This window comes from Nansenia antarctica (genome assembly GCF_963989245.1).
Source record: "Nansenia antarctica genome assembly, chromosome: 13".
Lineage (NCBI taxonomy): Eukaryota > Metazoa > Chordata > Actinopteri > Argentiniformes > Microstomatidae > Nansenia > Nansenia antarctica.
Window position 1 is genome coordinate 23866292 of NC_137683.1, and position 11837 is coordinate 23878128.

At 44.7% G+C, this 11837-nt stretch overlaps 1 protein-coding gene across 1 annotated transcript in view; it reads right to left on the minus strand.

Annotated features, from left to right (window-relative positions):
- sugct (succinyl-CoA:glutarate-CoA transferase) overlaps positions 1-11837 on the minus strand; it is a gene marked incomplete at its 3' end in the record, with an annotated part of 86993 nt that overhangs the window by 39992 nt on the left and 35164 nt on the right. Inside the window, exon 12 of the mRNA XM_080543940.1 lies at positions 11324-11426. Coding sequence (XP_080400066.1) covers positions 11324-11426 — 103 coding nt within the window. The remainder of the gene's footprint in view (positions 1-11323; positions 11427-11837) is intronic.

Here is an 11837-nt window from a genome sequence, read left to right on the forward strand (position 1 = left end):
TCTTATCTGAGAACAGGGTCGGGGAGAGTAACCGAATACAATAATATCAGAGAGAGTCAGGTGGATTTTGGATTCGGTTCTTGGGAAAGACTGAGTTCTTTGGAATTCCTGGTTTAATTGACACCAGACCGTTCTCGACACATTCGCTGCTTCCCCGACGATCTCCCCATCACTCCCTGTCTGCACGCCGGCCCCTCCGGTGGCCAGAAACATCCAACAACAACACAGCAACAAGGAAAGCCAACACCCTCGGGAGCCAAGACATTCGGGGTTATTTGTCTGAAATGTATTCACTGTAACACATTAAAAGTAATGGGAGTCCTTTGGTTATTAGCGTTCAGCTTTCATTACTTTGGCCTCCTTCGTTGCAGCGCTAGGCTAGGCCTACAGGAAAATGGAACAGGGGGAACCGTACTTGCTCAGCTCTCCGCTCCCGTAAGTATAATAAAAAGCCACCACTGAATGACCTTGGCTGCTACTATACTATTTGGTAGCAGCTAGTAATGAACCGCAATGCTGTCCATCACTAACTAATGATTGCTAATAGAATATAATAGATTTAGAATGAACTAGACTATAACAGAATAGAGTTAAATAGATTAGAATAGAATACAATAGAATAGAATCATTTTCACAAGTCAGTTTAAGCTATTTGAATAATTCATGTTTATGATTGACCTAAATTCATATATATTAGTTATCAACCAGATTAGATGAATATACATCTCACATCTTAAGGTGTTGCAGAGGACACGCAGTCCACTCCACCCCACCTGTACCTGATCCAGTCCACTCCACCCCACCTGTACCTGATCCAGTCCACTCCACCCCACCTGTACCTGATCCAGTCCACTCCACCCGACCTGTACCTGATCCAGTCCACTCCACCCCACCTGTACCTGATCCTGGACAGGGCTGAACTTTCTCGAACCTGCCATGCCTGTCTGCTCCTATTATGAGGTTATTCTGAAGAAGGACCAACATGAACGAGAGATGAGGCCTTTTGCTGGCACTCGTATCACAACAGTGAAGGCGCAGCAGATATAGAGTTACAGAGGTACACAGGTCATCCTTTCTGAGTGGAGAACGAGACAATAACAATGGCACAAAACCTCATGTCTACAGCCAACGACAGACGGATCTGCTTCTCACATGATTCACTTCCTTAGACAAATGTATTCACTTTGGATAGAGGCGTCTGCTAAATGCCAAAAATGTAAATATGTAATGAATCAAAACAACAGATTATATTTTTTTCACAGCTCCTCTAAAACCTATCTGATGCCAAAAAACACTAATATAGTTACACTCACTGCTCATAAAACTCATCCGTGCGCACAGCACTGGTCGTCGTCCCCCCCCCCTCCCAGCCCCAAAAATAAGAAATATAGCTTATACTATCAGAGGATCACTGATACCAACTCAATGCCAAAGTTTAAGTGGTGGAGGTCATGGATGGGACCTCTTACATAGTTTGGCAAAATCTTAGTGTCTGCGAAACAGCCCTTTGCAGTGCACAAAAATCACCCCCAAAACAACCGGAACATTTCAAACTTAATCCAGTCGGAGTTTGGGATACTGTACCAGGTCAACTCTGTTTACTCACTTATTATCCCTGTTGTAAATAATAACCAACAATAAGCACCTCCATAAACATTCACAGGATATTTACCCACATATTTGTTTGGCCTTTTTCTGACTGAGACGTTCTATGAGGTCACTTCCTCATGGCAAGCGCATGAACACACATGCCAGTTCACAGGCCAGTCAAAACACAATACAGACTCATACTGCTACTGCGAGGCCTTTCTGTGCTGTGTATCAGAATCAACCATGTATTCTTGTGCAAGTTTTCTTGTAGGTACAAGACAGGTGCTGGCCAGTCCTTCAGAAAACTAATATATATGTATGAACTATACTAATGTATACGTATGAAGTCACTATCTGATTTGGTATGTGGAATTCGGGCATTAAACAAACAGAAGTACGACTGTGTGTTAATTTCTAATAGGCTAAAAGGACAAGTCAAAGTGCAGTCTGTCAAAAGATCACCTCCTCTGAACATTTCTGTCCGTAAGAAATGGACAAACCATTTGAAAATTAACACAGACCCTTGTCATCTCTGTTGTCCGTCAACGGATGACTCCCATAGAGCAACCATTAGCTTAATCTGTAATTTACATACACAAGGGACTAGTATATGGTTGTACCTAACATCCTAAGCCTAGGTGGATGTACAGTACTGTATGGTACAGTAGGTAAAGGTCCACAGAGGCCAGAATATCCCCTGCTTGTTAACAGTTGGAAAGAAAAGTTTGCCTTCAGACATTACACCAAGGTCACTAATTATCTGTTATTGTCTGCAGCCGGTAAGATGGCTGGATGGCTGAATACTGTAGCCCAGACAGGGATAGTGAGGGGGAATAAAACCTTGTGAAAACTCTTGGCAACCGTTCAAGTGTCAGGAAATGTTTACTGTAGGAACGTGGGCCTTTCTGAAACAAAACTTTTTTTTAACAAGCCATCCTTTTTTGGGTTGTTGATTCTCTACAGGCTACGTTGACAATTATTGATGGTATGGTCATGCATGTCGCCTAGCTTGCCGTTTACGTTACAGAGGAAACTTGGCTAGCTGTACAGCAACTGTAAATAAAAAGCAATTGACCAGCATGTGTAGAATCAGCAGGTCACTTTGACTGCAGGACCCGCCATAGATTGAAGACCCATCTCTTCAGGCTACATCTTTTTTTTTTTTGTTATTTTTTCTGACTGGGGCAGTCCCACTCATATTTTTCATTTTATTTGACAGATACATTAGAGATTTAGACAGGAAGGATGGGTGAGAGAGAGAGGAGGGATGACATGCAGGATATGTCCCCGGCCGGAATCGAACCAGGGGACCCTGCGGTTACATGGTCAACGCTTAACCCGCTACGCCACCTAAGCGCCCCATTCAGGCTACATCTTAACCGTCCCTCCTAAAGACCTCTTCATCCCCACTACCCCCCTGTATAGTTTCTCTACTATTAAAAAAAAAAGCAAATTCTTCCTTCTTCTAGCATAGAAGAATGCCAATGGCCCCTGGTCATAGGATAGATTTATTTTTCTTATGATGACTGATGGATAGATGATTCACTTACTTAGATAAATGTATTTGTTGTAAGTCGCTTTGGATTTTGTAAAATGAGTTAACCATGTTACAACTTACACTCATTCTCTTGCAAAAGCCCACCTACACTGAAAGCACAGAACAAACGTCCTATGAGAACCTGCAGTGTTGCTTCTATTAAAAGGTCCAGTTAAAAACGTGATTTATATCAACTTCTATTTATATTTGAACCAAGGGGCAGCTGAAGGGGTTTTGAAGGTTCTTTTTAATTATGTTGAGCATTCTTCGCTCATCCACTGTCTGTCTGTTGTGATTGCTGAGCTCACCGGTGCTTTATATTTCTTTTTAATGACGTTCCAAACTGTTGATTTTGGCAAGCCTAAGGTAAAAAAGAAAGAAAAAAGAAGCCTTTTCTAAGCCTAATAATGACAGTCTTTGGGGAAAAGTCTTTGCTCCTCATGTTGACAGAGGCAAAGCCTATAATAAATACTAGACAGTGACAGCTCTCGTATGCCTCTCTTACACACTACATGGCCAAAAGAATGTTGAACATCACATGCTGTTGAACATCTCATTCCAAAACCATGGGCATTAATATGGAGTTGGCAACCTTTGCTGCTATAACAGCCTCCACTCTTCTGGGAAGGCTTTCCACTAGATTTTGGAATATGGCTGCGGGGATTCGCACATTCAGCTGATGTTGGGCGAGAAGGCCTGGCTCACAGTCGGTGTTCCAATTCATCCCAAAGGTGTTTCGAAAGGGTTGAGGTCAGGGCTCTGTGCAGGCCAGTCAAGTTCTTCCACGCCAAACTTGGCAAATCATGTCATTATGGTCCTCGCTTTGTGCGTAGGGGCATTGCTGAAACAGGAAAGGGCCTTCCCCAAACTGTAATTACATATATATGCCATTTAGCTGACGCTTTTATCCAAAGTGACTGCATACATTTATCATGGCCTCAGCGGGATTCAAACCCACAACCTAAGCATTGTTAGCACCATGTTCTACCAACGGAACCACAGAGGACCACTACTGTTGGTCCTCTGTAAATGTTGGCAAATGTTTGTCCTCGAGCACAAACTGTTGCCACAAAGTTGGAAGCAATACAATTCTCTAGAGTGTCCTTGTATGCTGTAGCATTAAGACTTCCTTCCACAGGAACTAAGGGACCTAGCCCAAATCATGAAAAACGGCCCCAGACCATTATTCTTCCTCCATCAAACTTTACAGTTGGCACTATCCGATCGGGCAGCGTAGCGTTCTCCTGGCATCTGCCAAACCCAGATTTGTCCGTTAGACTGCCAGGCAGTGAAGGGTGTTTCGTCACACCAGAGGACACCTTTCCACTGCTCCAGAGGCCAATGGTGGTGTGCTTTACACCGCTCCAGACGACGCTTGGCATCGCACATGGTGATGTTAGGCTTGTGTGCGGCTGTTTGGCCACGGAAAGCCATTTCATTGTGCTGACGTTGCTTCCAGAGGCAGTTTGAACCTCGGTAGTGAGTGTTACAACTGAGGACAGATGATTTTTACGTGCTGCGCGCTTCAGCACTCGGCCGGGCCACGTTCTGGGAGCTTGTGTGTGGCCGGCCTACCGCTCCGTGGCTGAGCTGTTGCTCCTGGACGTTTCCACTTCACAATAACAGCTCCGGCAGGGCAGAAATTTGACGAACTGACTTGTTGGAAAGGTGGTATGCTACGACAGTGCCACGTTGAAAGGCTCTTCCGTACGACCCATTCTACTGCCAATGTTTGTCTATGGAGATTGCATGGCTGTATGCTTGTTTTCATGCACCTGTTAGCAACGGGTGTGGCTGAAATAGCCGAACCCGCTGACTAAAAAGGGTGTCTACATACTTTTGGCTATGTTATGTATGTCATGCACGCTTTTAGAGGACGTATATGCATGTGTTTTAGAGGTCATATAAAACGTTTCAGCTATCGTCAAGCCAATCGGCGGTGTGCACAGAAACGGTAGGACTTTTTCCCCCATTTTTTTCAAGAGCAGTCGGTCCAGAGGTCTGTGCTGTCAACAGGTGTTTGACCCTTCAAACATGGGGCGGCTGGGGTGGCTACCCCCCTTGCTAATATCATTCATTTAAAAGTCCTAAAATGCACGTATCCCATATTGCCACTTTTCACCTGCGATAGGTTGAATTGGGATCTAAAAACAAATGACATAGAGCTAAGCCGAGAATTCTGTTGGATAACATGTAGGATTACAAAGGAGCTTTTTCTGCACGTTTAAATCGACTGACTTATATAGCGCCTTTATCCAAAGCACTTTACAACGGCCTCTCATTCACCCGTTCACACACACATTCATACACCAATGGTGGCAAGCTACCATGCAAGGCGCCGGCCCGCTCATTGGAGCAATTTGGGGTTCAGTGTCTTGCCCAAGGACACTTCGACATGTGGCCAGCTGGGGCTCGAACCGCCGATCTGCCAACCTTGCGATCATTAGACGGCGGCTCTACCTCCTGCACCACAGCCGCCCCCCCCCCACGTTCACTGCTAGGGCTAGTTGCTAGGTTTGCCTGGTCTGCTATGGCCACATATGGCAATGTGAGATTGATGTCTGCTATAATACAACTATAATACAACATGCTCGGGAAAGAACAGTGAAGTTAAACCAGACTAGCCTTGCAGCCTAAACTAATAAAGTCTCATTACAGATACATCCAAGGGAAACAATAGCCATTCATCAACTTAGAGCTGGAAGGCTAAAAAAGGAGAAGGTCTGTCCATTCTGTCCTCTCTGTCCGTGAGAGTACCCTCACATCCCCTCCTCCCTCCTACCCCCCACCCCCAACCATCCATCCTACCATCCACACATCTGGTAGCTATTGTGTTCTAGTCCTACAGCTGTGTCTGGCACCTGATACCGCAGAGCCGGTGCATTGGAAATATCTCATATTAATATCAATGCTGCAGAGGACCGGATCCAGGTGCAAGGACTGGTCCGGTTTGGCAGAGAGACCGTCAATAACCTGCCTCTTTGAAACACTGAGGGACATGGGGAAGAAACAGTCCACAAAATACCTAAACATACTGTCATACTGTATGATTTATCGAGATATATTATGAGAAATGTGATATAGCGTGTGCATGCTGCACAAGGAGGGAAAAAACTAAGTGCAGTATGACTGGTTGTCATTTAGAGGTTGTGGACGGAAGAGAGGCAAAATGTGGAATCCAAACTGACTTTTCATACTTCTGTGATTTTGGGTGTCCGAGGCTCCGGCGTGTCTTTGAGAAGCCAGACACAATCTCTATCTATTCTAAGGGGTCAAGCCGACCAAAACGAGACGACTGGATAAGCCGCCTCGGGCTTTTTGAAACATAAAATATACATATAAGACATTCATAGTTTACTTTTATCTCAATTTGGCAGAGGCACAGTATTCTACTGGATCCAAGCTAGAGGTGCTGAAAGACCAAAATGTCTGGAAATGAAGAACACACCTAAGAGTCCATATTCTGTTGATGTATTGTTCATGGAAATGACTGTGGCTACTCAGCGGAGAAGCATTATACCCCAGAGAGAACAGCCTGTTACTGAACCCTTTTATCAGTCTCATTCCACAGCACGGTCAGCCTTAACACATCATTGAGACTGACAACTTGTTTATTGGTCTGCAGGAGGGGTCGGGAGGCTGAAGAGAGTGTGCTTGCGTGTATGTGAGATGTGACTGACATTAGGTCTGGAAGCACATGCTCACAAGGTAAAGCAGAGCACTGTAGCACAGTGAAAACGAAGATAAAGGCCCCAGGGACCCAAATGCAGCGAGGTCACACCAGCAAACCTGAAATGTCATTACTGATAGGGATGCACCCATTACCGATACCAGTACTCGTACCTGATACTGTGCTCATGTAGTCGTCTCGTAAAACTACTCTGAAACATCCGCTCCTGTTACCGCTTTACGGCAATGTAAGGTAACCTCTCGTAGCGGTAGGTCGAGGAGGAGCAATGTCAGCAGTTTGGAGATATTTTAGGATAAGCGATGATGACGACAAAAGTAGCGCAGACTGCAAACTATGCTCAGCTAAATTCTGTACGTGTGACAGGGTCTGGTGAAACAGTTTTAGGATCCCTAAATCACAATAATTTAGAATTCAGTTTGTTTTTGATTCACTGTATCATCTGCCTTCCTGCTTTGTACTGGGGTGAGTGTTGGGTATACATGGCTGTATACAAACTTACATTTCAGGACTGTGTGATCATCTAGTTATGTGTAGTTATGCGTTTTTAGCATGTTCATGGTCTACCTGCATGTTGTGATGTGCTAAACATGCAGTTAGACAGTTACATAGCAATGTTTTCTTTTTTGTTAGCTACTAGCTAGCTACCAACGGGATGGTAGCAAACGCGTCTGCTTTGATTAAGAGCGATTTTCTCCGATTTGGTTTGAGGTGTACCAACATTCAAATAAGCATTATCTTCTTCAACTATTTTCAGATTTCAATGTATGACACATCATTTGAAAGCATACAATCTGCACTTTTCATAATCTGTAAAAAAAAAAAAAAAAAAAGCTTGAGGCTTGAGGACCAAAACACCCTGTCACATATTTAATTTGTTACAGTCAGAAAGTGAGCTGATAAAAATAAAACATTTTCAGTCATTGTTAGAACTATAATGGTATTATTAAGTACTCTGTATCAGTACTCTGTATCGGCAAGTACCCAAATGTAAGTACTTGTACTCGGTCTGAAAAAAAGTGGCATCGGTGCATCCCTAATTACTAACTTATCAACAGTATTCCTATCCATCCCAAGGAGAGTGCATGGAACAACATGATTCTAAATAGGCCTTCTTTTAGGGAGGAAAGGGTAGAGGCATTTAATGACTTCCAGATTGAGATCTTCTCCCATGTTAATTACAAATGCAGTAAACAGTTCTACATGCCATGGAAAGTATAACACAGACCTTTGAAAGCAGCTTACTGTATGTCATATCGAGCTCAGAGGATCTTGAATGTCAAAATCAGTTAATGTGGTACATCATACAGTGCTTATGTGGAAACAAACAATGTCGGCCTACATTTGTCTTGACTGTGAGGGAACATCCATGTATGCTATGCTGCTGCCTCCTCAGGTGTTCTAAAGCTCATCTAGGCCGCACTTCAATCAGTTACAGGTAATGAATTTATAGGATAACACACTGAAAAAACAGAAAAAACAGCTTTTTTACATAGCAATAATTGATGTGTGGATTCAGGTCCTTAGAAGAGCCGTGATGGGGTCACGGTGACCCCTGAGAGTAAAACAAAATTCTATTTTTGCACTCGATAACATTTCAGGACCCTCCTTTCATGACTTTTCCTAGATTGCGTTCTACCACCCGGTATCCTTACATTTTCAAAATCACACCAGGATAAGCTAGTATAAAGCTATTTTGCAGTTTTTCTGTGTAGGAGGCAGGCTAATGTAAAAGAAGCGCCCTCTAGTGGTCTTCGTGTGTAAATAGCAGATTTACATTCTAAAGAGGGGTCTATTAGATCTCCACGGCGGCTCTACTAGTAGGTAAAATAGGCACGGCTGTTCTAGTGTTAACAAAACCACGTTTACAGTGTGAAACAGAGCTAACGTCAACCGCATTTCAAATTAAAGTTGCTTTCTTGCTGCACAAGATGAATTATAGCTTTTTCAATTATCCTGACAACCCACCATCTACAGTTGATTTACTCAAGGCCTTATTGTTTGTGTCTGTGGATCTGCCCGTCGGGACAGACCTGAGACTGTCCCTTACTCAACCTCTTAGGTCGCCCCCGCCCCAAATCATCTGCTTTCCTCATCTCCCCTCCAACCTCTTCCTCTCTCATTCCATCAACTCTCTCTGTTTCACCCACTCTCTTCCCTCCCTTGTTCTCTCTTTCCATTCCCTTCCCCCCCCCCCCTCCCCCCATCTGTTTTATTTTTCTTTTACTCTCATTCTTTTATTCAATTGCACTCTTCCCCCCTAAGCGATCCCTTCACGGTGCAGTCGTGTCTTTCAGCTGATCTCTCTTCCTCCCCTATCACCTCCTCACCCTCTGACCGGGTGTCTATATCGTGAGGGGAGTGGACGGCTACTGCTGATTTCTCAAGTGAATCCGGATGTTTCACATTTCCTCTGTTTGGGGAACAGTAATAGAGATACACAGTGCTACTCTCCTCTCTCTCCTCTCTGGGAGAAAATCATCTCCAGATGTGGTAATTGGTGTCATTGGTCAATCAGCAGGTGTAGAGTAAAAGTACAGTACAGACGTTGTGCACGTCTGTATGCGGTGGCGTGTCCCTGTGTCTAACGAGCCACAGGGACACATGTTCTATGTTCTGTACGTTCCTCCGCGGCCTTGTCTGGTTGGCAGGACACATGCGCGTGTTCTGGCAAGGCGACGTGGTTCGACATGACAGTCTGTACAACCCTGCAGACCGATCCTGAGGGGGATGAGTTTCGGCGAAATCAAGTCTGTGGAGCACATTTCAAAGGGATCTTTGTTGTGGCTGTGGATGTTTGGGGTATTGTCTGGGGCCTGGGCTGTGGACTCTGAACCGCCGCGCAGAGAAGCCGAGAAGCGGCTTGGGAAAACCACAGCACTGGTCTGCTCCCCGGGGGCCGGGATAATCTGAGTTCAGTTGGAGTTTTTACAGAGTAACGGGTGAAGTAAGACAATCTTAAAAAACTGTGCCTTCCTTAATGGCTGTTTTTTTTTCTTTTTCTCAGAGCATACAAATACTAAAGTGGACAGCGATAGGGCCTGCAAAAAAAAAGAGTGGCTGAGGAATTTGATGGGGTAGGACGTGAAGTTGTGCCAAGACACTGATCTACAGTCAGCCAGATGGTTGACAGCATTTTGCAGCGAGCAACCCCCCAGGGACTACGGCAATGATTCATCAAGAATGAAAGCATGACACAAACACTAACACCTGTAACATGACAGGGGCCAGGTGGTCACAAAGCTGTTGCCACACAAACCTAACTAATGCTGTAATCTAACCGAACCTATGATCTGACAGCCGGCTCAGACATTAATGACAACAGATTACTTACAACACAGCCCACACATGGTTAAGAGCGGGCCAAACATCACCACTTCAAAGTCCAACTGACTGGCAGAACGCAAAGGGCCTATCGGCAGATTGGTATAGAGGTAGGGGTCTGCTGCCATCTCTGTGAAGGGCTGGCTTGTTTGCCTGTTAATCAGTGTGTTTGTTTTTCTTCAGGCGAAAAAAAAGAAAGAAAAGAAGGGAGGACAGAGAGATACCGCCATGTTCCACTCATGAATCTTTTCATGTGTGTTTATGAAGCACAGAGCTCACAGAGGCCATATGTCCTGTTTCTTGTTATGTGCAAGAGCTCTCGTAGAGGCCATGTCACACGCAGTGAGACCCAGCCCCAATGTTTTTAAGCTAGCTTTGCTTATGCAATTACAGGGTGACTAACATGTTTCCACACATTCCTATAAGACTACAAGAAGTAGCGGCAAATCCGTCCTAGCCAAACCAGAAGAGAAATATGCTGCTCCTTCAGTCCTGCAGGATGACTGGGGTGTGTTTCCAATAAACTGTGCCGGACAGATGGACCACAATAAAACGTTTTTGTTATTAAATTTGTATAGCCTCTTTTGATGCCCATGAAAGAACAAAAACATGCACTTCTTCTGTTATCGTAGCTCTACAATGTCTGATGCAATCAGTCCATTCACTTTTCTTTTCCTAAAAAACACTTCTCAAAGTCTTGTGTGTAGCCTCACCAAAAGACCTGTTTGAAGTCGAGGAGGGTAAAAGGATGATCATGATCACACTGCAGATTTCAAAAGAATTGATGCAACCGATGCCAGGGATGTAAACTAGTGGCTGACCAGAGAGATGTTACCAGGTGTGTAAACTAGTGGCTGACCAGAGAGATGTTACCAGATATGTAAACTAGTGGCTGATCAAAGAGATGTTACCAGATATGTAAACTAGTGGCTGACCAGAGAGATGTTACCAGATATGTAAACTAGTGGCTGATCAAAGAGATGTTACCAGGTGTGTAAACTAGTGGCTGACCAGAGAGATGTTACCAGGTGTGTAGACTAGTGGCTGACCAGAGAGATGTTACCAGATATGTAAACTAGTGGCTGACCAGAGAGATGTTACCAGGTGTGTAGACTAGTGGCTGACCAGAGAGATGTTACCAGGTGTGTAGACTAGTGGGATTAGCAAAGCATTGTACGACTGACCTGGGGGTCTGCGAAGACCTGCCGAATGCTGTTGATTGGACCGCAGGGGACACCTGATCCCTCAAACCTCCTCAACCAATCACTGGTCTCCTCCTCCAGGAACCTGGTAACAGTGGGTAAAAGAGCAACGGGGTGTGGTTGTTGTTACAATGCAACCACAGGCTTTCTAAACCACAGAGGGAAAAGAGGAGGTGGTCACGGTGGGGATCAACACTATGTGGCACTGTGGCATTCAGCCTCCTGTTGTGTGTGATGTCTCTCTCTCTCTCTCTCCCCTTTCTCTCTCTCTATCGCTATCTCTCTCTCCCTTCTCTCTATCTCCCCCCCCCCCTTTCTCTCTCTCTCTCTCTCTCTCAAACACACACAGACATCAAAGATGAAGCCAACTATAGACGTAAGGTCAGGGGTCATTCCTCCCCTGCCAAACACACTCTCCTCATCTGCATTTTCTGCAGACAGAAAACATTCACATAAAACAGAAACTGCTGTCCGATGAGGCTCGCAGCTGTCAACT